Source organism: Platalea leucorodia, assembly GCF_965183815.1.
Source record: "Platalea leucorodia genome assembly, chromosome: 8".
NCBI classification, from domain to species: domain Eukaryota; kingdom Metazoa; phylum Chordata; class Aves; order Pelecaniformes; family Threskiornithidae; genus Platalea; species Platalea leucorodia.
The window spans coordinates 14,725,173-14,750,526 of record NC_138830.1 but is presented as its reverse complement, the minus strand read 5'-3'; the positions used below and the strand labels follow the sequence as shown (position 1 = coordinate 14,750,526).

Below are 25,354 nucleotides of genomic sequence, written 5' to 3'. Positions count from 1 at the left end.
TCACTGGGGAAATACACTGTGTGCAAAGACCGTGTCTCTTTATAGAGTTTAAATCCCCTGGTCTCATCAGTGATAGAGAATTGCTTCCTGTGGCTGAGCCAAAAAGGCTCTGAGCATACTCAGAGCCATTGTCTCTATTCACACAAACACGTACTTTATTCCAGGACAATAACGCAGCACATTTTTCCTGCCTGGATAAATGGTTGCTTTCAGACTTTGTGACAGAAGGAGAATGGGGGGAGACAGAACAATTTCAGGTTAACGCCTGAAAAATGTCTCTGACAACGCTGAGAGCTGGGACACGAGGGACTGGAAGATGCGCGGTGGGGCTCCCAAGCCTGCCTGCCGCTGCTGTCCCTGCCAGGGGGACTGGTTGGAGCCCCCATCTCTCCCTGCCTCGCAGGGTTCACGCTGCACGTTGTTCAAGGGTCCCGTGTTGCCCAGCTGGGCTTCTCCAAAGGAGTCATCCAGTCCTGTTGCTCTTTCCTTGTAACTCAGGCAGAATTTGAACCAAAGCTCGTGTTTGAGGTGATTCCCAGAGCTAGTGGGGAAGTTCAGACTGGATCCACACCTGAAAACCACTGCTCCAGCATGCACCTCCACTGCGCTGAAACCAAGCCTGGGCCCGGACACTGTGATCTCCCCAGAGCAGATGCTTCTCTCTGACACGCTGGAGGTGGTTCCCGGTGCTAGGGTAGCTGCTCTGGGGTCAGCTCTGTGCGGGGCTGCGGCACTCTCCCACCCTTCTCCTTGCCATGTGCCTCGATTTCCCTCTGAGCCCTCTGCAGAGCCACCTTCCCTGCACAGGATCACAGGTGCCCTCCCTCCCTCGGCCACCTGAGCTCTGCTCCAGCCTGTTCCACCCCGCTGAGCGCAGCAAAGCCAGGAGGCAGAGAAAAGCATGTCTTACATAAGCCAGACATTTAAGAGCTTTACACATGAGGGTGGATTTTCTTCCCTCTCCTGGGAGCCTAATGAGAAGTGTGCGCACTGTGAGGCTTTCTAAGGCAGCAGACGGGGTGATGGTGAGAGCCGACTTTAACACTGGCCTGAGTTCAAGTCAGTAACTGCGTTCAACATTGCTTGATGCCACCGTCAAGGAGATCCAGGACTGAAAACAACGTGATCAGATGGAGGAAGAGCTTTGGAAGGATCATTGTGTGCTCCTCAACAAGGATGAAGAAAATGAGCTGGTAAGGAGTGGGGGACTGCACTGGGTTTTGGTTTCCTTGTGCACCTGTTTTCCCGCATGCCCATTTTGGATGTGCCTCCGCTGCTTCTTCACCTTCACTCCCCATTTGGGCACTGTCTCTTCAACATAGCATTGGTGAAGGCAAAACCCTGGATCAGTCCTTGCTGACTTTGAGACTGATTTTTGCAAAGTAAGGGCTTAGTGAGGAACATACTACTTCAGTCCAGAGGCATGAAACATGGAAGAGACCTCTTTGCCCACCAGAAGTCATCTGGCCAGGGAGCAGAGTCCCTTTCCCCACTGTTCCATTGTCTTTTCCATCCTAATTGTGAGGATCTTTACTAATGAGTACACGTTTCCTTACTGGGTCATCATGTATCAGAAAGCAAGTCATAGGGAAAGTGCTTACAAATGGGTTGTAAGTTGTTATCCCAGCCAATTGTCTGAAGTAGTGATTAAATCACTTTTCCTGAAATGCAAGTGTCTTTGCTCCTTAGCAGGTCTAGGAAGACTGAGCAGATCACCAAAGTCTACTGCAGCTCTCATGGCAAGAATCCCTTGTTTCTCAGTCTTTTGCAGCAGCTTTTATGGAGCTGCTCTGTCCTTACAAGGGTTTTTTATTAATGTTAATTGAATCTACTTTCTGTCTTTGATCGTGATTGATTATTGATTATGTGCAGCAGCCTGGAAGGGCTACGCTAAGTGAGTGCTTTGCAAACACAGTGAGTTGGAAACTCTTCCTCTACCTGCTAACATAGAGTAATTACAGAGACCCCGGTGAGGGTGGGAGTAAGACTTTGTCCTCCAGCTTTCTGTGCAAGGAACAACTGGAATCCAGATATTTACAGTGCATGAAGTGGACATGGAAGCAGACGCCTCTGCACAGGTGCAAAATATAGTCCTGTCACTCCTGTATTTGCTACAGATGTATATGTACTGCTTGCGCTGGAAGCACAGCAGCATGGTCCCCCAGGATAGGAGTCCCTGTCCTCTGCAAGCAGAGGCTGCTAGCAGGTGTTTCCCAGCATTTCCAGTGTCACTGTTTGCCCAGCCCTGGGGACTGAGAAAGTGCCTCCGTCATGGGTATGCAGGTGCTCAGGGCATGCACAGGTGGGAGAGATCCTGCTCTGCAGAGCACACCTGCACCTCTGTACCAGGATTGCTTGCAGGGCTACTAATAGCAATGGGGCTTCAGCTTCTCTGGTTGCTTTCAGTAAATTCCTGTTGGGATTTGGCTGTTGCTCACGTGAGCTTGTTTCAGACTAGGGAGCTTGGGCCAGTTGCAGCAACCTGAATCCAGCACAAGATGAAAAAAATCTGCTGTGGGAGACAGGTAAGGAATCAGCAAGGGATTATCTGTGTCATACTGATTGCTACAGAGAATGTTCTTCAGGGGGTCACTAGCTGGCGTGTGGATATGGCCCTCAATGCCTGCCTCTACTTGCATAAGAAGCAATGGGGATGCCAGCTCCCTGATGAGGATGGAGTGCTGGGGTGGATGGAGTGGGGCTGTTGCCACAAGCAGCCTTTTAGCTGGGAGCCTGTGCACGCCAGATATAAGCTGTACCCACTTCCAGGAGACACCTCCCTTGCCCCATCCAGCCTGTGGCCGCAACCCTGCTGGCAGCGAAGGGCTCTGGCTCTGCCCTGGATGCTGCTGACACAGCCTGCCTTGTGCAAGGCTGTCTGCATCAGGCTGAGCAGTGCTTTTCATAATACATCTTCCTGTGGTCCTGTTTGCTGGAGCAGCCTTGCTTCCAGGTACTGCACTTCTCAGAAATCCCTTCTTACTGCAGGCAGGCTCAGTGGGGTGAATCAGTCGTGAACATGGGTTCCCTCAGCTCTGGCCTTCAGTGCTTCCTCGATTGGAGTTTCCTTTCAAATTGAGTCTCATTATCCCAAATTACCTCTAGAATTTCAGTGGGCAAGGTACCCTTATCGCCTTCCCTTATAACTGCTGTTACAGTACATTGCACCCACAACTGAGAAACATGCCTGGTGCAGAATGTACTATATTGATTAGAGTAAATAAAGGAAGTGAGGGTCTCCACCCTGTGTGTTGGGCTTGTTGGCCTATAAGCCAGATTTGGTCTGTGCTGCTGACGATTGTTCCCGCAAGAAGGGTAAGCAATCCTTCCGTGGTTAACCTGACCCCCAGGGGAGGTGTGCTGGCATTGTTCCTGGTGCCTTCCTGGAAAGAGAAAACAATACAAGCCTTGGTGGGTTTTTTCCAGATGGGTTATCCCTCAGTCACTCAACTTGTTTAACTGCTTAAACTAAAGACAAAAGTCCTTTTTCCTGCTCGGAGTATCTGTGTTCTGTCTCTTTAAATGCAGTCGAGCTAAACATTAAAAGTCTTTTTGGCCTGCTTGACCTGGTCTGGAATAGATTGCAGTAAGTACCATGTTCTGCAAACCCCCATTCTGCTATAAGAGGGTCACGGGGGTGTACTGGCCCCAGTGACTGATGTGTCTTTAATTCCTGTATTAGAGTTTTGACTGCCTCTTCATGCTCTAGGTTACACTTCCACAGTTTTACAATTTGTAAAAGTGAATACGGTGGGTGAGCAATGACAGAAAATCCAGGTAAATGTTCTCTCCAGTACCTTAATACGTTGTTTTAATTTATTCCTAGATTGGGGTATCTGCAATTGTTCTATTTTACTTAGTGTCTGGTGGATTGCTGCACTACCTGCAATCCACAAAGTGCCTAAAAATTTTACTTCTCTACTCCGGCCCATGAAATTTTTCAGGTGAAATTTCAACTTCTGCTTTATGTAGTGTTTAACACATTGCTGCTGCTGCTTCCCTACCTTTTCAGGGAGGTCCCTCCAATTAGGATATCATCTATATATTGGTACAGTTTCATATCTTGAGGGAGCAAGACTGTGTAAGAAAGAGCTCAGCAAGTGCAGCATGAGCCATTGTAGATGAATGTTTATACCCCTGTGGGAGTCTGTTAAAGGTGTGTTGTCTACCTTCCCAAGTAAAAGCAAATTTCTCTTTATGCTTCTCCTGCAAGAGGACCATCAAGAACATATCCTTCACATCTAGCTCTGCCATCCATGTGTGTGCGGCTGCTTGTAAGGTGGCTGTTAAAGTTGCAGTATTAGGTACTGCAGCCCTTACTGGAGCTGTGTTGGCATTTAAGTGCTGATAATCCATTGTCAGCCACCATCTCCCATCTGGCTTTCGGACTGGTCAGACGGGTGAATTGTACAGGGAGTGGGTTCTGGAAATAATGTCCTGCTTTTCTAAGTCTGCTATTGCTTCAAAAATCCCATTTCGTGCTGCAGCAGAAGTCGGGTATTGCAGTACATTAATAATCTTTGAATCGGGGAGTGCAGGGGCAGCGCGGAGCACACACGCTGTAGCCTCCTGATTTTTATCAAGGTTTGGGTTAATATTTGAACCGAAGAACCACATGCTGCGGTCTGGGAAGTGCCAGTTTTGTCCGATCAAAACATCAAACCCCAAAATATTTTCATCGTGACTGGGAGCCATAAATTAACTTTCAGTTTGGCAAGTAGCACTTGCTCCGTTCACTCCAGTAATTTTAACTCTTTGCCATCCAGGTTGTACAGGCAGCATCTCAGCATCCTGTTGTGTTAGTATTGAAATTTGTGCTCCCATACCTATTAACAATTTCGCCAGTTGTCATTGAGGGCTGACTGGAATCAGAATGTATTCTGCTTTAATGGCTGCATGGTGGTGATCATTTTCATCTAAACTGTCATTGTGTTCTGTGTTTCTTTTAATTTCATCCTGCTTTGCAATTAAGTAGGGTTTAGGAACTTCTGGGGCCCCTCCAAGTAGTGGTTTTAGCATTGCAAAATTTATTGTAGCAGATATTGGGATACCACCAGGTTCTTGTCTGTGCATGGCTTGTATGCAGGCAGCTTTTGTGATGGCTGTAGAGAGCTCGTTAAGAGATCTTGTGGGGATGGAGGGTTCACCTCGTTCCATCCCATCTATTCCTCTAGCCCAATAAGCTATCCTGCTAGTAATAGAGTGGGATGCATATGCCGGGTTGGTCCTAGATTTAAGAGAACTCCTGGACCCCAAAAGCCATTTGCTTCATCTCCAGCCAGCATTATTGAGTTGCTGCCACTCAGCAGACTCTCCACAAATACTCTGTTTCGGTTTCACCTGGCTTTCTGCCATATTTTTCTTGTAAATTTGCCAATTGTATCAGATCCCAGGGAGTGCTTTGTACAATATATCGTGGAGCACCACCCCAAGGTCCTTCAGATATTTCTCTTTTAATAATAGGTCTGGCTTCATATTCAGAGGGATTTAAAGAAAGTAGAGAGTCATCATCTCCTGAATCACTATTATCAGGGTTACCCCATATATTCCCATCCAATTCTTCTGGGAATTAATTTTTCTAATCTGTATAATGTCAGGGAGATGAGGAGCATGCACAAGCATCATTTTGACCCTTTCTTCTAATGTTCAGGTTTTTTCCTTTTCCTCCTGTAACTGTTTCTGCAGTTTACTTCTTCTGGAGCCTGCACCAAACCACCACCAGTCTGGTCAAGGGGTCAAGCGCATCCATCACACTTGTCCCTGTGGGGTGATAGATCAGTTGTGGCCCCACACATCTCCTGCCATTCCAGCCACCCCTCTAACAGGCTCCTTGTTTTCCAGGCCTGCATTCAGAGTGTATTTATAAAAAGTCTTCCAATGAAAAGGCAAGAAAATGAAAACCTCCTTTAATTTCCTTAGCTGTGGACACTGTGGTTTGTCCTCCCACCCTGGAAACACCATTTGTAGCTATTGATTTAAACTTCTGTGGCTTCTGAAGGAATAATATTTTGTATGCAGCAGGGCTGCACATCTAAAAGCTACAGAGCTGGTCTGAAATGGATTTTGCTAACCTGGTATAAGGGCTGCATTATTATCTTTATTTCACTTGAGCTGCATTGATTTCAGCTTAGTTTATGTTGATTATGATCAGAGTTCAGATAAATCAAGTTAATTGCTCTCTTAAACCTACATAGGTGCTTACTCTGCTGCCTCTAAATCACTTGAAAATTATATTTGAAGTTGAACCAGTACAATTGTTTGTACAAGCCCTCTCCAAGGAGCTCTGCTTTGTTGCAAACTCTATCCTGTAAAGCACCAGTTGTCCTCCTGGCATTTCTCTGGCATATATTTTGGATATGGGACTTCCTCATTTTTATTCTTTTTTAATAATTCGAAACACCATTTCCTCCCCCTCCTCTCAACAGCATAAGCCATGTCAATAGGTTACACTATCCCACCACATTGTGTACTTTAATTGGCAAGCTATTCTGGAAGGACATTCAGTGTAGTCACAAGTAGATGTACACGAACACTTCCTTTTACTACCTCTGCCTGTGTCAGCAGGGTCACTTGATACCTCCTCAGGGGCAGGTGCCTCACACACCCGCTGCCCAGTGGGTGGGTAATTGTTATCTGTGGTCTGGGTTAGGTATCTCACCTCGGTGATGGCGCAAGATTGCTCCTGCAGCTCCTTGCACGGGCCTGTCCTGCAGCACCCACAAGCAGTGGGTGGCTGGCAGCATCTGTGTTGGTGCCAGAGCAATGGGCCCGGCGCGGGCAGGGCAGCACCACAGCCGCTCGCCTGCGATGCTGCTGCTTCCTCCGCTCGCTTCTGAGTGCAGGTGCCCTCCTGCCCTCACGGTCAGCCCTAGGGTGAAGTCACCAGCATTGCCTGGAGCTGGGCTTTTTGGACTAGGGAAGAGAGCTGACAGGTGCCTGGGAAGTGCCCTGTACAGGGAAACAAATGGATCACTGCAGCAGGAATGGAGACACCTGATGGGAAGCAATAGACTTTTTTTTTTTTTTTTTTCCCCCCAGCAGTAGGTGCAACACAACAAATTAAATCTCTTTTTCTAGGTTTTTATCTCAGCCTTAAACCAAAATTATTTTCCCAAATAAACTTTTATGCAATCTACCATAGCATGGGTGGGAAAAAGCAAGCCCTATCGTGGGGGCTGCCTGGGTCCCTGCCTTGGTGCCTGTGGGGAAGCAGAAAGGGACAGACACATGGCTGCTGAGGGGGTGGATGTAGGGCTGTAGGGCCAGGCTGGCACCTACCAAGGCTGTGGTCTCACTGCTGTGAGAGCTGTGGCCAGGCTGGATGTGAGTGACATGTCCAAAGGGTTGGCATCCCTGGGTGCTGTGAGCTGCCAGCTGTGGATGGCGTGTCTCCCCCTTTCCCTCATGCCCTGCAGGGTGCTAAGAGGGCTGGGAGAGCACCTGGTGTGTACAGAAGGATCCAGTTACGCTACAGGTATTAATGTTAGCGCCATGGGCAGGTTTAAAGCAAACCAAAGGGTACAAAAATCCAAAGTTTTTCTCAAGGGGAAAAACTAAAGCTATGGACTTAACAATGGACTTAATCTCCTTCACAGACAATGGAGAATCACTGAATAGATGACTATTGGGCTATCAAAATGAAAGGGCAAGTAGGGAAGATGACAGATGACCTGGGGAATAAGTTGGAGGAAGAATTTGTACAGGGCAAAAGGAGCCCGTCTATATTTGTTTTCAAGATAAAGTGTATGTGGTGGAAGGTAACACACCAGTAGGTATGGTACCTGGTACCTGAGAGGAGTTGCTCGGAGCTTGGCAGTGTTCTTTCCCTGAGGCAGATTCTGTGCCCCTGCTGTAAGGTAGATTTCAGCAGTCAGCACTAAGTTTGCATGGAGACATCCTCCTAAGCGGCAGGCAGGGCTGATGGTGCTAGCACTGCAGATAGAGAAATGTTACCATGACGGGTCAGCTGCAGTCTTGATGGTAAAAACTCCAGACTGGAGTTAATTCTTCATTAATCCTGGGAGAGCTGATGTGAGAATGGTCCTCTGCCAGCAGCAGCCCGGGCAGCATCCTCCTTTCAGCAGCTCTCTGTATTCTTAACTATGGCATATCAATCAGCAAACTCATTTCCAAAAATGACCTTGAGCAGTTATGAGGGAGGGCTTCAGTCACCAGCCTTTCTTTTCAATAAGCTTGGGTTTCCTGATGAACAAATGCCAAGGTCAAACTTGTTAACAAAGAATGCTTTCTCTTTGCTGTACAGGAGATTTTTGGCTACAAAACCCAAGGCTGGCAGAGGGTCTTGTGCATTGCTGGATACTTCTTCTCCTGTGGGGCTCTGCTGCTGCTGTTTTACTGGAAGCCAGAGTGGGATGTGTGGGCAAACTGCATCCGCTGCAGCTTGGAAGAAGCAGACGCTGTTCTCCTCAAACAACAGTAGGTGAACCTTCCTAGCTCATTGTTATTTGCAAAACCTGTTGTTTTCACAGACAGGGCAGCCTACCTGTCTTTGCATGATGTAGCAGGTTAGTAACACTTTCCACTTTTGGAGGTGGAGCAGCAAGGATGAGTTAAGCGGCAGAGGACCAACCATTTTGATTTGCAGAGTTTGAAATACTGCATAAAAGATCATGTTTACACTAACAAGAGCACAACTTCTCTGCCTGAGGGCTGGGCACCAAGCAGACTTCAGGTGTTGCTGCTGCCCATCCGCAGGCCCCTGCAGCTGCCCTCTGCCAACAACGTGTTCCGTAACACAGCTCTGCCTCGTCCCTTCCTTTATGTGCATGGGGTGCAGTCAACTGGCTTCAGTGGAGGGATCATCTTCAGAAGTTGTGGCTGTTAGTAGCCTTTCTGCTTTAAAGTTATTGGAGAATGCTGAGGAGGTGGGTTTTAGAGAGCTAGATTTCAGGCATTAGTTATATTCTAAGAGTCCATGACTGTAAATTAAAACCCAACTCAATTCTAGCAGAGCAAATGCTTAAGACACTTAATATTCAACATTGCAATGATATTCTTAAAATGATGCCACAGTACTGTAGTTCTCTGGGAATTTCATATGTACTTCCCAGAGTCAGGAAACATCACAGGCAACATTTTGGGCTTGTCACTGAACTGTGTTCTGTTTCTGTAGGATAAGTTTCAGAGATACACCTGCAAGAAGGTGACCTGGACTGATTTGTCCACTTTGGCGCTACCTGTTGGTAGTAATTCAGATGATCCTCTTGTAGCTGATAGAGACTCTATCATAAACAGAGCCATAATGAAGCCACAGTTAAAGGTAAGTCACCTATAAAATGGAGAAGATGGCAGGGGGGAGGTGGGTGAAAATTGGAGTCAAGGCACCTGGAGGCTCCCAAGGGTGCTCTAGCAGCATCTTCCTGCAAATCCTGTTTACATAAGCTCAAGTTTTCTCCTAAAACATGGGAAAGCACTTCTGTGACAGTGAGATGGTTTTCCCTTGAATGGCAAAAGGCATTTTTGCTATTTGGTCTTGCAGATGAGATGTATCCAGGTGCAGAAAATCCATTATATTTGGGACTTTTCTGTAAAAGAATTCAAGAAAGTTGGGTGAGTGTCAACAGCCTGTTACAAACACCTTTGTGGTAGGGAACTCCCTTGCCTGAACTTTCTCCTGTTGTCCTAGATCGTTAGAAGACAGCAACACATGTCACAGCATACACCACAAGTTTGGAGCTGGCCTCACAAGGGAAGAACAGAAGATCAGGTACAGTCTACATACGAGTAGACGTATGAGCTAATTGTGACAGTGTGGCCTATTAATTCTTCCTTTCAAATTCATGTGAGCTTCTTGCTACTCACCTTAGTAGTAAGGCAGTGCAAACTGCGTGGGTGACATTCAGAAAGGTGCAAAATCATTATGCCTTACATTCTATTGAGCTCATTATCTTCTCAGTGATGCCAGGCTAAGTCTGGGGAAAACGCCACTGGTTCCACCTGGGGTTCAGGGCACAGCAAGCTGTGACTGGCTTCCTCTGCCATCATCTCCTTGAAAGCACTCTGGAAAGCTCATCACAGGGTTTAGCAGCAAACTGACAATCCTCTCAGCAAGGAAAGAGTAAAATTCTGCCTCTGTGTGAAGTCCTCTTGGATACAACAGCTTCCTGACAGGTTTATTTTTCCTGCTCAGCAATATGGTGCCCCCAGGACTTACTTTTTTAGACAAGTGTTAATGTTGTTTGGGTGAATAGTTTTTCCCCATGAAGTCTTACCCTACGCGACTAAGCTATAACATGGGGAACTCTTCTGTACCTTCCTACAGGCAGCTGGTGTGTGGACCAAATGCCATCGAAGTTGAAATTTGTCCTATTTGGAAGTTACTTTTTAAAGAGGTCAGTAAGTTGGACTAGCACTTGGTGGGACAGGTTTGAAGTGTTTTGAAGACTTTACCTGGGTACACTGCGTGGGGTGATTGATGCTTCAGAGGCATAAGCCATGGAGGAAAGTTGGTGAAACTCCTTTATAACTATTAGCACACATTCCTGGCAGAAGGCTACACGGAAGAATATGAAGCGAAGAGGATGCTTGATGCTGCATACTTTTAACAGCTGAATGGTTCCCTCATGAAGACTGTCTGTTCTTGGAGAGCAGTAGTGGGGAGGACTGATGTCCTCCTTCTCTGCTGTAGGCCCTTACTCACGACTGAACATCTCCCATAAGCTTGCAGATCTTGCCTTGTGACTGAGCAGTGACATGCACCTGGAGTGCTCGTGCTTTCTGCAACTGCTAGGACTGACCATAGCCACATCAGTAACTCCGTCCTTTCATGTAGGCTCCTGATAATGATCTGCAGTGAAAATGTTATTGGTACAATGAAGGCACACTTGTTCTTTAATAGCCTTGTTTTAGTAGTCCAAAGGTAGTACACAGCATTGTACAAGCTTGCTTGTGGCCTCAACAGCAGTGTAAATCAGGAGTGTGCTTTAGAATGGAGGAAAACATTTTGCAAAATTCCTATTTTATAATTGCCTTGTTCACCTAGTAACTTCTTTTTCTCCTATGATATAGACGTAAGACAATTTTTTTTCCTCCATAAATAAGGACACACTGCAAGACTGTTCTTCCTCTACAGAGGACAAAACAAATGCATCTTGTGGTTAAGAGGAGAGACACATATGGATGGTTACTTGCCGAGTTTGCATATAGAAATGCTGGACATGTATTTGTGCTGGCCTATAAGCAGAGTCTTTGCATACAAGATACTGTCATGTCATCTGTGTTCACTTTAGTGGGTTATGGATGCTACATGAATGTCTTTAAAATGGAAAAGAGCTATGAATGCTGGGACTCCAAGCTAGCACGTGTCTAAACTTTAAGTGGAGTTTGTTTGAAACCCTACAAAATACATGAAAAGCTCCAGGGCTCCTGAAATTGGTTGCATTTGATGTTACCAACCTTTCAGTACCCCCTGGAGATGGTTTTGAAGAGAACTCCAGTCTAGCACTCTAAAAAGTTTATTTAATTTGAACTTTGCACTTCCATCCAAGGCTGAAGCGTCATGTTTGAAATATTAATGGTGGTGCCTGGAGGCAGACTGGTCCTCATAAGCTTGTGGTATTTCAGTCCAGATACAGCTTCACTGCCCGAAGACTGGCATCCTGATTTAGTGTCTGTCTCTTTGTCCTACTGAATGTCAAAGAAAGTATTAAATTTTCATTGAGGGACAAAATTTGTCAGATGAATAATTCATTTCAGTTCCAATTTATGTAGAAAGCTCTTTCAGTGGCTATTTTAGCTATACCAGGTCTACAGAAAAGTCTGTCACTCCTTCAGACAAGTCAAGTGGTGGGCAAATCTCTGAAAAACTTCATCGAATTCTTTTGTTGTTAGTTAGATACCATGATAACCAAAATTGCATTCCCAGACTTCAGTGGGGCTCGTTGCCTGTTTTAGCATAACACATTAGAGTGAGCGATGACTGGTATTATAAGACTGATGCAATGTAGAGTAGCCAAAAGTATGGAAGTACAAGGAAACCAAGCCTTCATTTTAGCTGTAGTCTAAGACTGATTATTGATGGGCCCACAGACCCTTAGTTCTTCTTTGCCATTTTTTCTGTTTCCAAATAAATATATTCATAGTGGCTTTCTTAAATCACAAAGTATTAAAGACATTTACTGTAATTTGGTCTCTTTTTCCACATTTGGGTAGTATCTCCTGTGTAGCAATTACTTAGTATCAGAAATGTCAAGGTCACGTTTGTTAGGTGGCTACAGTGAGAAGCCAACTGACTTACAGTCCCTTAAGTCTGACTTAAAGTCGCCAGCATAGATGCTGCTGCATAGTAACTGGTTAGCAACAGTTTTTAATTACAAACACCACGAACTACGTGTAAGCTGGTAAATTCAGAGCTGGAGGCTATTAATGCTCTAAAACAGCCATGAAAGAATGCTGTCCTGGGATGGCAAAACAGCCCTTCAAATTGGTGTTTAAGACTCCTGGACGCTGTAATGAAATGTTCTTGCCTCTTCCCGCACTCGATCTCTCCTGTGTTATGTGCATCCCCTAACAAGCATTACATTTGTGTTTGTAGATTTTAAACCCCTTCTGCGTGTTCCAAGCCTTCACCCTCATCCTTTGGCTGATCCAAGGCTACACTGAATATTCAGTGGCCGTCGCAATCCTGTCGATCATTTCTGTTGGCTTAACCATGCACGACCTCAGACAGGTGAGTCTACCGTGCAGCATGCCAGCTCCCTATCCTGCACTCTGCTAGCAATTTCATCTACTACAGACACAAGTAGCTGTATGCTCTTTCTGGTTCTTTTTTATTGCTGTGTATTCTGCTGTATTACTACGGATTTATTTCTATAGAAGAGTTAAAAGGGTCATACCTGGGAGTCTTGAACTTCCCAAGAATTAAAGATGATTGATACCTGGTGTTTGTAAGACTTCATGAAGGTGGACTATATCCATGAGTCTGGTTCCTACTGTAATTTCAGGAGGATTCACTTCTCTCAAGGTTTGCTAAGTATCAGGTGTTAACAGCAAAAAGAAGCATGACTTTTTATTTCTCAAATTTGTTCAACGCTTCTGTCACAGACACAGCTGCTTGGAAGCATTTTCTAATAGTCTCAGCTCATTCACTTTTTGACCTAAAGCATTCACTTGTGATAAACCTGAAGCCTTCAGTCTCTATGGCAAAGGCAAATAGATCGAGCTGAGCCTTACACAATGTTTGCCTGCCACTGAGTATCCTCATGCAGCCGGATGAGCTTCCTGGTGCTTCCTGCTGGAAACGCAGAACACTCTCACTGGGAGTTGGGAAAACAGCTCTGTGATTTCTGAGCCCACTTTAAATATACAGGGAAGGCAAAAATCACATGGAGAAAGGATATAATAGGGGAAAAAAGAGAAACTATGTGAATGAAAGTACAGATGGGAAAGTGATAGGAACAGGAGTCTGGCAGACAATGTTTTAGTCTCTTGGGTCTGGATTTTTGGTTAGCACATTCCTCTGCATTGTCAAGATTTAAAAGCAAAAATGAACTGGGGATTCCTGGGTTCTGGTAAATGTATTTTTTTTTTTTTTTTTTTTTAATCTTCAGGGAAAACATCAGGGTTAGAGGACAGCATTGAGAATTACAGTTCCTGCAGACAGTGTGATGTGATTAGAGGTGGTGGCAGGGTGAAGGGATGGCAGGTCTGGGGTGCACTGGCCTGACAGTCATGCTCCTATTCTGCTTCAAAGCCAGGCACAGCTCACATTGCCTCCAAATACACTGCTAAAATCATTGTTCCTGCACTGAATTACTGGGGAAGGGCAAGATTCGGCCCTTATAAAGGTTCCTTGAGAAGGTGGTACAGCACACTGCTCTGTGAAGTGCTTCCCAGGAGGAGGCAATAATTTGCCCTTCCAGGAGCTGGCTTTTGTTTGAATTGACTCTGCTTTTCCCCGGGCTGGTGGAGGCACACAACACATTCCCTGCATAGGTCCCTGACTCTGCTTTTCCCTGGGCTGGTGGAGGCACACAGCACGTTCCCCGCGTAGGTCCCGGGCTCGCGGGGCTTCGGGCAGTCTGTGCTCACCGGTGCGCTGTGCTGACAAGGCATTCCTGCGCAGCCTCTGCCCTGCCAAGGGCATGCTTTTATCGCTGCCTCACACTGATCTCAGCGAGGGCTTTGTGAATAGCTGGGGCTTTTGCCAGCACAGGTGCGTTGGCTATGCATCATGTTTTTGTATCTCTGACTAATATCTGCAAGATGGCTAGCACTCCCATGTTGAACAAGCACTCGCATCTCTTTAGGCGCACCTTTGTACTTAAGTGTTGGTGTCACGTCCTGGTATTGCAGAGCACGAAGGACAGATAAGGTCCATTCAGCTTTCTTTGGCAAGGCCGGTTTTATTGTGTGACTGATAATTTTGGCAGGAAGGAAGAATTACAATGTTTGAGGCCTCTGGATATTCTTCAAACTGGCTTGATATCTTCACATGAACAATGCTAATGAAGAAATCCACGCTTGGGGATCATTTTTTGCAATTGCAACTTTTAAATCAAGATAAGGCATTCTCTCTAATGGTCTTGCAATGACAGTTGACTTCATCATTATCTCAGGATATGTAATTGTCTGAATTAGATTGCAAAAACTGGCAAAGCACAGACACCCAGCTAAATTAGAATTTCTGTTTTTCTTCTTGCAAAGGCAGTTTTGTAATGATAGTCTTTACAACTTGGTTGTCCTGTTGATAGCCTCTTAGCAAGGGTAAAACTGATGAGCACAAAGAAGCTTTCTAAGAAGGGACTGCAGATAGCAATGTTGCAGCTGAGGAGGCTTACTCTGGCACGAAGCAGGAATAGCCCCTTGAAAGTTGAGGGAGATACAGCAGCATGAATTGGAAGCAAATGGAAAGTTAGGTCCATGTTCCCACAGCAGCTTGTTCTAGGTTAACTTGATGAACTCACATCTTGACTTCTAACAAGCAATGTGAAACCTTCCCGGGATAACTCAGCAGAGTTCAGTTTCTGTGATGTTAGCGTGATCACTTGAGTATTGGTGTTTCAACACTGCAATTGCTTTCCCATCAACAGCAGTCTACCAAACCGCATGGCCTTGTTGAGGAGCATAACAAAGTCCAGGTTACAGTCTGCACGAAGAGCGAAGGTGAGTCATCTGTGTCTCATTTCCCTCACCAGCCTGTATAATTAACTAACATGTTGAAATGTTACCTGGAATTGCACAGCTCCTGTTGATTTCTACAGCTGAAATGTGAAGGGCGAGCTGTAGGGAGAATGGGGCAGAGGGAGGTGAGCCGGGCAGGGCAGCGAGAAGCGTGGGCACAGCCTATGCAGTGTGGTAATGATGCATCTGCATCATTATCATTTATATCTGTGGCATCTGTAATGATAGAGGTGAACCTAGTAATTTGTGTTAAGAGTTGAGAATGGCTTGGAAAATTTAATTTCACAAACAAGCAACTAGATAACAACTCTGGCCTTCTGAGACCTGCTTCCCTGCTCTGCTATAGGCTACTTTCACAATCTTGCCAAATAGCTTGTGAGTCCAGATATATGGCTCCCACCGAGGTATGCACTTTCTCTTCTGTGTCTCAGTTCCTTGCCCGTAAAATAGGGGTTATAGCTATTTTTGCCTCCCAAAGATGTTGAGATGGGCAATTGCTAGGGTGATGGGAGATGTAAAGACCTTGAATAGGTTTTCTTGGTCAGAGTGTTTTATGGACACTAAGCAAATAAAACTGAAGACAACCACTTGGAGGGAGATGTTTAGATAAGGGCAGATCTTTGTCCTGTTGCTTTTCAGTCAGTATTATTTCTAAGAAGCTCTGGCCTTAAATCATGCAGTGTAGAAGTTTAATGATGATGTGTGTGCCTTGAGACTTTTTAATTGCCCAGAACTTGTGCACAAGTAAAGTTCATTTTTGTATTGTTCTACAGGTTGCAAAGAGCTGGAGTCCCATTACTCAGTCCCCAGAGACATGTTTCTTTTAGATGGAAAAAAGCTCACTCTCCCATGTGATGCTGTCCTGATTGATGGAAGCTGCATTGTGAATGAAGGGATGCTCACAGGTGCAGCCTTAGAGTTTGAAATGCTAACAGCCTGTGCAGATTGTCTGTCAGGGAGATCTCTCTATCTGTTCTGACAGCAAATTATTTACTATTTATTAGAATAGTTTGCAGCAGGAGGTGGAAAAACTGCGGCTTGAATAATTCACAATTGTCTTGGGCTTTTGAACACTGCCATTGTGTAATATGCATTTCTTATCCACATTAAAAACAAGTAGGATTAATACACTGTCAGGAGTAGAAAGTGAAAATATACACTGAGTATGTATTTGAGTTTTCGAATTCTGATCTTGCAGCAGTTCTGTTCAGGCAGGCAATGTATGAGCACAGGGGTCAGTGTTATACCTAAACACTGAGCCACTACAAGGCATGAACTTGGGTCAGGGGCAGAATTTGACCCAAGCCCATTGATAGAAAATGCTCAGAGAAGCCACCTGATGTACTCTGAAACTAGAACTATAATGGCTGTCACCATAAATCCACATGTGTAAGCATATAAGCAAGCTAATTAGTCAGGTAAGCTTGAGCACCTACAGGGTGCTGTCACTTTCTAATATGCAGAATCTGATAGACTTTTAAATCCTCTTTAAGTGAAGCTCCCTGCTGCTGTGCCCCCTTACCCCTCATGGAGGGTCCAATGCCCTGGAAAACCCACAGCATAGAAGACTATCGGAGACATGTCCTCTTCTGCAGGACAGAAGTCACACAGACGAAGCTGACAGGCAGAGGGCCAGCGAGAGCCGTCGTGCTGCAAACTGGTATTTCTTTTATTAGTTGCTAATGAGCAGAGGGAAATGGGTGGCCCCAGAGGCTGGTAGGAGAGCTGGTTTCATTTTGTAGTTCAAGTCCAGCACAGGACTGCTATACCTGAGAAGTGCTTGTTGGCACCTGATGGCTAAGGCTTCTGCACTGTTATCCGTTTTCAAACAGGACTAACGCAGTACGATGCTGCTATGTCACGTATGCAATGTATGGCACATGTCTTCACACAGGGTTCAATACAGCTAAAGGTGACCTGGTGAGATCCATCCCCTACCCCAAGCCAGTGAACTTCAAACTCTACAGAGATGCCTTCAAGTTCATTGTAGGCCTCTCTGTCATTGGCATGTTTGGACTCATTACACCATGTGTGTGTTTGTGTCCCACAAGGTAACTACGAGGGATGCCTCTGCGCTGCAGCCCTCGGTCACTCAAGATCCTTAGAAGATTGTTCACTTCTGTAATTCAGTTTTCAGATGCCAGAATTGGGGGTGGGGGAGATGGACAGAACAAAGAATAAATCTGTCATCCCCAGGAGCAGAGCTTGGGGTGCATTGCTCCTGGGCAGGATGGTTGGACCCCCCGCGAGTGGCAGTAGCAGGGGAGGGAGGCTGTTCCCACCCCACCACCCCTGTTGCTCTCACTGCTCGCAGAAGCCAGTGGCAGAAGTGGTGGCTAGGGCCCTCCTCCTCCTCACCCTGGCTGTGCCTCCCGCTATCCCTGCTGCCTTGACAACAGGCACTGTTTATGCCCAAAGGAGGCTGAAGAAAAAGACTTTCTGCAACAGCCCACAGAGGATTAATATCTGTGGGCAGATCAACCTTGTTTGCTTTGTCAAAGTAAGGTGCTTCCTTGGGCACTGAAAGATGCTGGGGGCTGCTAGGAACATGGGATAATTTTTTTGGACCCCATCTACCCTGCTCTAACCCCAGTGAACAATCCCCTACAGGTGCCCATGCAGCAGGGTCACACTGTGGGCAGGAGGCTTTCCTTACCCTGCTAGGGAGCCAGGGAAGGACCTCTGGGGACATGGCAGGAGGAAGGGGTAAGCAATAGCAGGGTAACTAGATATTTATTTAAATTTAGACAGGTACGCTGACAGAAGATGGACTGGACCTGCGGGGCATCATCCCTTCTGAGGGAAGCCGGTAAGGAAGGATTTCATTTAGCAAGAACTAATCTCCAGTGTGAATGAATGTACTGCCCAAATGTCTAGTTGGGGGGGAGGCAGTCACATAGAGTACAGAGAGACAGCAAACAGCATGCAGCAAGAGATGTTTGGGTGCGTTTGGGGAGGCAGAGTGCAATGGGTGTCCCTGCTCCCTACTCAGCTCCTTCCCTCTGAGGAGAGCATCTGGGCACTGCTGTGGCAGGCGTAGCTGTAAAGGTTACTGCTAATTCAAGGCAAACAGAAGTCTGCAGCAGCATGTGTGCTTTTAATTACCCTGAGGGGATTTGGAGAATATGCACAGAGCTTTTCAATTATGTGATTCTCAGCACAGTTCAATAAATATTCTTAATCTAGTCAATAAACCTTTCATCATTTAAATGTTAGGATAATGCTCCTTCTGTTGAAATTAAGTGTTGCTGACTTTGGTGCCTGTCACATCTCACCTACCTTCTGTAAATGCCGTGGAAAAAAAAAAAAAAATCCATGAGACCACAGATCACCTGAGCTTTGCAGGTCTGTCCTTAGGAACTCCCTCAAACCCATGGCAGGCTTCATCTCAATTCCAAGCCCAAAGACCATTGAAATCCTCAAGAAATAACCACTATGTAAACATTAAACTTGACTATATCCAGGATGATACTATTCAATTCATGTTACTGTAATACAATAACAGACTTCAGCTCTGCAGTGCATGTTATGCCAAACTCAACATATTAATCTTTTGCAGGGGCCAGGACAAATCACACACCCCATATCAGCTCCCAGGTTTCATTAGTAGCTGTGAATATATCAGGTACTTCAACACCATAGAGATAATCATGCCATAATGAATGAAAGGATGAATTCATTGCGAGAGGAGAAAAATCACATTCCCAATACTTCCTCAAAGGACAGAGAGAAAATTACTATATGTGATCCAAATTAATGAGAAGAGATTAATAAGTGTCAACCAATAAAATACTCTTCCAGTGGGAAGAAACCGCAGGCACACAGGACAGTCTCTTCTTGGCCCCCCGCCAGCGCAGCAGGGAGGCCACACTGAATAGGTGCATGGTGAACAGGCTTGGAGCCCACCAACAGCAGACAGCTCATGGTAGTGCCAGAATGATTTCCATCAAGGTAGCCTTGCAAGTAGTGTCTGCTCACATGAACAGCAGAAAAAAACCGGATCCATATATCGGAATAAATTCACGTAATAAAAAAACCTCTGCAAGGTATCAAAACATAAGGCTGTCTTTGCGGACATGTCCAGTCTGCACTCAGCTGGGAACTGGTGCCAATGGCTTGCCAAAACGCAAGGAGGAGCTATTGCTTTCTGCATTGATCTCATTAGCCTATTTGCATAATTACTCTTTCTTAAATGTCGATTTTTTTAAACATGTTATAAGACTAGCTGTCAGCTAAGCTGAATGCTGCGAGGCAAGGACAGTTAAGGAATTTCTTTCAACTTACAAAATATCCTATTGTATATTTAATAAGATATAAATGTTTGTTGGTTTTATGTGGTGTTTAGCAGTTTCACAGTGTCTCTCAAGTATTAATTAATTAATAAGGCAATTATGACCAGGCTGAGAAGAGGGTATAATTTGCTGGAAACAGAACAGACTTGAATAGCCCAGAGGGACAACAGGTCCCTGATTCATTGTTCCTTTTAATAAAGCGGCGAGCTGTCACGCTGCTTGCTTCCAGATGCATTTCACTGCGCCTGTGTTAGTAACAGGGGATGCTAGTGGTGATCAAAGGTAAATAAAATCTATTTAAATTTCTCCTTAACATGCCAGCCTAAATAGTAATGGGCTGCGTTGTGATCTGGCAGACACAGCTTGTCAGTCAGCCAGTTTCTTAGAGGGGAAAAATGTGTGTGTGAGAAGATAGGACTCTGAGAAATAACTTCCATGATGAAATTATAGAGCTTTCACTCAGCCCAGCCTCACATGTGTTCAGTCTGTACTGCAGGGCCAAGGAGGGAATAAGCCTCAAGGCTTTCCACAGAAAGAAATTGGGGTATGAACCTTTGACAGCGTGCTTTGGTGTAACTCAATACGAGTTAACCAACTTAACCGTTTTTAAAAACAAGGTTTGAGGGACAAGCATCTGGTGTCTGCGGCTATGCAGATGTCAAATCTACAGCTGGAAGTGAAGGTCGGGCTGCTCGTGGCTCTCCCACGTGGCTCCCAGGGGTGCTGAGAGCAGGCCGGTGGTGCTTATCCACCCTGGTGGGTGCAGAGCACCAGCCCAGGCAGATGCTTTCCATACTGCAGCTTCACAAATCTCCTAGGGCACATTGCCAAACTTCTTTGAGATCCCTGCTGCAAGTTGTTTCCTCTCTGATAGTGTCTTCTCTGCTTTGTCTAATACCAAACAGCAATTGCCAAGCAGGACTCCTGTGTCTGTGCCAGCCCCTCTGCGTGTTTTACTGTCTCAGTTACTTCACATCAAGTTGAACTTGTGCCAATTAAATATTGGGTACTTTTTGATCTCCTGAATGCATCTGACCTGCTAATCAGAAGGATGGGTAGGACGAATGCAGCAGAGCAGCACCTGTATGCACTAGCTGAGGAGTTGTGTCTCTGCATCCCTCTTATAAGCGGTCCCATTAACCTTCTGCTTTTAATCACGTTTCAGAGAATCCATAAGATCCCATCCAGCAATCCTCTGCCCTGGGGACCTGTGTGTGGAGCCATGGCAAGCTGTCATTCACTGGTTGTTTTGGACAAGAAAATTCAGGGAGATCTGCTGGACCTGAAAATATTTGAGGGCACACACTGGGTAATGTCTTATATCCTCTGCACACACCCAAAGCACAGACACCCCCAACCCGGCCCATGGGGGTTTACTCACAAGTCAAGCTCAAATACATGCCTGTAGGGAAAACTCCTTTGCAGTCCTGGTTATAACAGCTGGAATTTGCTCTGTTATTTCTGCTAACTGCATGGCAGATTTGCAGCACTGCAGCTGCTTTTTGATAGTCCAGCAATCATTTTCCTTGGGGCTGCCTGCATTTGCTCTCTTAATTTGATTTAGAAACACTGGAGTGTAAGGAAACAGAGGGGGAGCCTGGTTGCTGCTTGCTGGAAGCAGGGGATCAGACCATGCCGTTGGCCACGTGGTGCACAGCCAAGGAAATGCACAGGCAGGTTTTTATGCCCTTAAGCTAAAGGTTGTTATCTCTGGTTACCAAAGGGACATCCCTATGGCGAAACCAAGGCTGGAGCCTCCAGCTGAGTGAACAGCAAGTCTCAGAGAGCCCTGGGGAGGAGGCAAGAGATTGAGCCTCGGGGCTCGTCTGTGGGGATGGAGAGTTGCTTGGGTGGGAGCAGGATGGGAGGAGGCACAAGAAGGAAAGGGGCAGCTCTGCTCCCTGCCACCTCCTAGCCTGGAAGGGATCTGGGTCTCTGCAGTTAACTGCCTCATCATCTTTTCTCCTTCAACCTTTTGCTGAAGAGAGATTAATCAATAAGTAAAACAGATGGCAGCTCTTTCAGCAGCACTGCGGGGAAGGCATCATGCTGGTGCTTGCTCCTGTGGAAGAGCAGGCAGCAGCAGAGCCACATGACGGCAGAAGGGAACTATAAGGGTGAATGAGCCTTGGCAGCACGTAAAGTAACAGAGCTGGAGGGCGAAGAGCATCCTACACTGAAAATTACCACCCTGTTTCTGCACAGAACATCAGTGAGAGTCTTTTCAAAGCAGGAGACTGGGAGGTAAAACCAGCTAGATAAGGATAATTATTTCTCTTTCCCTACATCATTGATATAGCATTAAATTTACGTGTAACTTGAGCTTAGAGAAACCACAAAATTTAACACAGGTTTTTACTCTCATCAAGTCAAAAGACGTAGGGCCATGTAGGCTTCTGCTAAGAACAAGGCTGCGGGGAGGCTGTCCCTGACGATGGATAGGAAGACCAATTAGATCATAACAAAACACTTCTGCAACTGGGTGCCAACAGTAAGGGGGAAACACGCTCCCATGTGCTGCTGCTCCTGCTTTAACAGACAGGTGTGAAGCCAAAAAAAAAAAAAAAGTATCAGAAATAACACTTTTCTTTGTACAGAAGACAGATGACTCTAGCACAGCTCAGGATGGGGCTGATGTTCTCGACACCTGCATCGTTAGACTGGGGCCGAAGGCCAGCCGTGTAAGTCCAGTTCTTTCTGAGAATTAATATTCTGTGATTTCAACCGGCAGTCATTGCAAAATGCCTTTCAACCACTCTTGGTACTGTGTTGCATCTTCCCCCAAATCAACCTGGAAGCATAGGACCAGAAAAGCAAATTCTGATTGAAGTGGAGATGCTGCTCCGAAGTGGCATCTAAAGCACTTCATGTGCCTTAAAACCCCCTCATTTCCAACTCCACTACTTGCGCTAATAAAAGATACAGACTTCTCCGAGTCCTCACCCTGTAAAGCTGCTGGCAAAATGAAACCACACAATCAGTTTAAGTGGAAACTAATGCAGAGAAACTGTGTAAACAGAATAAATGTCTAAAGCATGAGTTCACCTGCAGGCGGAGGCAATGTGAGGAAGGACAAGGCGTTACAGCTAGAAGCATGGACGTGGGTCCATGAGTCCTGCTGGTAATGGTTGTGCAACCCCACTAGCAGAATTACCAGCATCACCCCAAAGCACCGTGTTGTTTGCTTCACTCTTCTCTTAAAGTACACTTAGGAAGCTCCAAGTTTTGAGAGTTGAAAATTGTTATGTTTCCAGTCCAAATGTTGAACCAGCCAGCATCCTCCCGGTGGAAGGAGTGTGATTTCTGCTAGCAATACCAGGAAGACAGTGCTGTGGCAACAAGGAAATCAATCTCGTTTCTAGTATTGCTCTGTTCCCATGGTAATGTCACTGTAACATATCAAATTTTAGTTCCCAGGACTGTAGATAAAGGAATATTACATTAATATGTTGTTCTTAAGAGAAAGAATGGAACAAAGCCTGGAAAACCAGTGAAATATAAAGAAAAACATTGAGGTTCCTAGGAAGTACACTGGGAAGACAGAGTTGTTGAGACTGTGGTTCCTAAACTTGTAATCAGTGATCTGATCCCATAGCCAGAAGGCAGCAAAAGTGAAATAATCTCCTATTAATAATAAATCACCTTAGCAAGAAAGCCTCAAATGAGCTGAAGTTCAGAACAGATTTGCTTTGTGTAATCAATGACTCAGATAACACCTCACTTTCCTGATCTCTCTAGGCTCCTGCGGAAGGAATAGCAATCCTACATCAATTCCCATTTTCTTCTGGACTGCAGAGGATATCTGTTGTTTCACAGAAGATCGGAGAGGAACAGTATGACCTGTACATGACAGGAGCACCAGAAATGGTGTCCAGCTTTTGTAGAGAAGAAACTGGTATAGAATTGGGAAAGGGCAGCTTTACACTGTTTATCTGGACTTAAGCCAAACCAGAGTTTGCGTTGGGGCTCTAATCCTAAAAGGTTTTCAGCACTCACTCTTCCCACTGGCCACACTGCAACTGCATGTGTGTGACTCTTCCCACAAGCAAGCCCTGGGCTTGTTAAATGTCATGAGTTAATACCACATTCATTGCTTGTTTGTAAGTTAAAGATGCACACAGCCCAACAGCTAGTGAGATGCACAGCCTGTGGTTCAGCCCCTATACATCCCTTAGCTGGCTTGCATCAGCTGAAGATATAGTGAATAAAAATGTTGATATGTCAGGATACCCAGAGCTGACATAGGATCATGCTAATTGCATGTGTCACAGCAAGTGTCTTGTACTCTACAAGTTCTTAAATTTCCTGCTAATTTATTGCCCTGTAAATTCAGCATTGAGTTACTGACCCAACTTGCAAAGGCTTTAAATCTCAACGATGGGAAAATTGCTGTGGACATGCAAATTACTGTTATTAAGAATAATTGGTATTAACACTCAAGCCAAGACTTCTGTCCTCTCTCTGGAATTAAACATAGGCTTTTCTTTTTTGTATGTGAACAATATTATAGGCTTATACTCAGATTTGTCTGCAAACTTGAAACTCGGGTCACATTCACTGAACACTTCAAAAGGATGCTAAGCAAACACAGTACCAATGGTCTGTGGCTCTGTGGTTTGTTCTTTCAGATGGCACTGACCTGAAAACAGGTGAAAACAGTTTTGAGGGACAATGGAAAGATATAGTTTAGAACAACCTAAGATCTAATGACACAAACCTCCATCAAGTCAACATCAGCAATAAAAATGTCTTCAAAATTATGTTCCACTTTCGCAGGTTTCTAAATAGCTCCTCTTATCCTGTCTTGATTGTTTCTATATTGATTTCAGCTTAATGAATAATTGGGTACTGCACTGTAAAGCTGTGATTGCAGTATGTAGTGAGTACAGAATACTGCAAAGTTAACAGGAACCCTTTGCTTTTAGAGCCACAGGAATCAGAGAATTGAAAATTTAGGATTTGGGATAATTCTCACAATAAGGCATAAACATAAAAACAATTTCCTCAGTCACTCAGCGTGTATGCAGTAAAGCTTAGAACAGAATTACGAAGTCAGTCATTTGTCCTCTGCCCAGTAATTCATATTACCTACCTGCACCTTAACATGCATTTAAAAAATATAAAACAGATGCATAGATCGCTTATTTGAACAGTCAGTTACACAGCCTCAGTACAGAACAGCTGACTTCTGTGAGAGGCCACAGTGCTGTAACTAAGGCTATAAAGTGGTTTAAAGGACCGACGTTTAACCCTAGAAAAGCAATCAGCAAGTATGGAATATTCTAACCATGAAACTTTTTTTCCTGTAAACAGTCCCAGCTAATTTCTTAAGGGAGCTTAAGACGTACACAAGCCAAGGCTTCAGAGTCATTGCCCTGGCCCATAAAGTGCTAAACCTAGGAAAGGATGTAGATGCGAGCAACACAGAGAGGTAAGGTGTGCTGATGAACCGCTGGTATCGCTGTGGGGTTGCTTTCCTATCTACTTGTTACATCCTGCCCCAAACCATTCTGCCCTGACCCAAACCTTCCCCTCCTCGCCTGCCAAAGGAAGCCTCTTGGGAAGCTGTACCATGTAACACCCTCCTCTCAGCAGGCGCTGATGACGCTGTTAAGTGCCTGCTTTAGGGTGAGCTCTTGCAAGGCTCACTGAGCTGAATTTCAGAATCTGTTATCAAAGGGTAATGAAAGCTGGTTATTGTGCTTCTGAATGGCAACAGATTGGGACTGCGACAGAAATTCTGTATGCCATAATCTGTGGGTTTCAGCCATTCCTGCAAATCCCTGTCCCTCTCTCTGCACATGTATCTCTGCTGCATTGCTCCTTCCTAGAGACAGCAATGTAGTGGATCAGCAGCTTGGCTGAAGCTGCAGAAATGTTGGTGCTTGTTGAGCACTGCTTGTCTTGAACTCGTAGCAGTT

General features: G+C 45.4%; 1 protein-coding gene across 1 annotated transcript in view; it reads left to right on the top strand.

Moving 5' to 3' along the window:
• Window positions 1–1,130: 1,130 nt before the first annotated feature.
• The window catches only part of LOC309593896 (putative cation-transporting ATPase 13A5), a gene marked incomplete at its 5' end in the record, with an annotated part of 35,531 nt that continues 11,307 nt past the window's right edge, over window positions 1,131–25,354 (top strand). Inside the window, 18 exon segments of the mRNA XM_082319047.1 lie at window positions 1,131–1,193; window positions 8,264–8,426; window positions 8,429–8,436; window positions 9,134–9,280; window positions 9,500–9,570; window positions 9,647–9,727; window positions 10,283–10,352; window positions 12,554–12,688; window positions 15,051–15,123; window positions 15,915–16,079; window positions 16,640–16,801; window positions 17,036–17,158; window positions 17,161–17,192; window positions 17,456–17,641; window positions 17,889–17,950; window positions 20,592–20,742; window positions 23,172–23,328; window positions 24,747–24,864. Coding sequence (XP_082175173.1) covers window positions 1,131–1,193; window positions 8,264–8,426; window positions 8,429–8,436; window positions 9,134–9,280; window positions 9,500–9,570; window positions 9,647–9,727; window positions 10,283–10,352; window positions 12,554–12,688; window positions 15,051–15,123; window positions 15,915–16,079; window positions 16,640–16,801; window positions 17,036–17,158; window positions 17,161–17,192; window positions 17,456–17,641; window positions 17,889–17,950; window positions 20,592–20,742; window positions 23,172–23,328; window positions 24,747–24,864 — 1,967 coding nt within the window.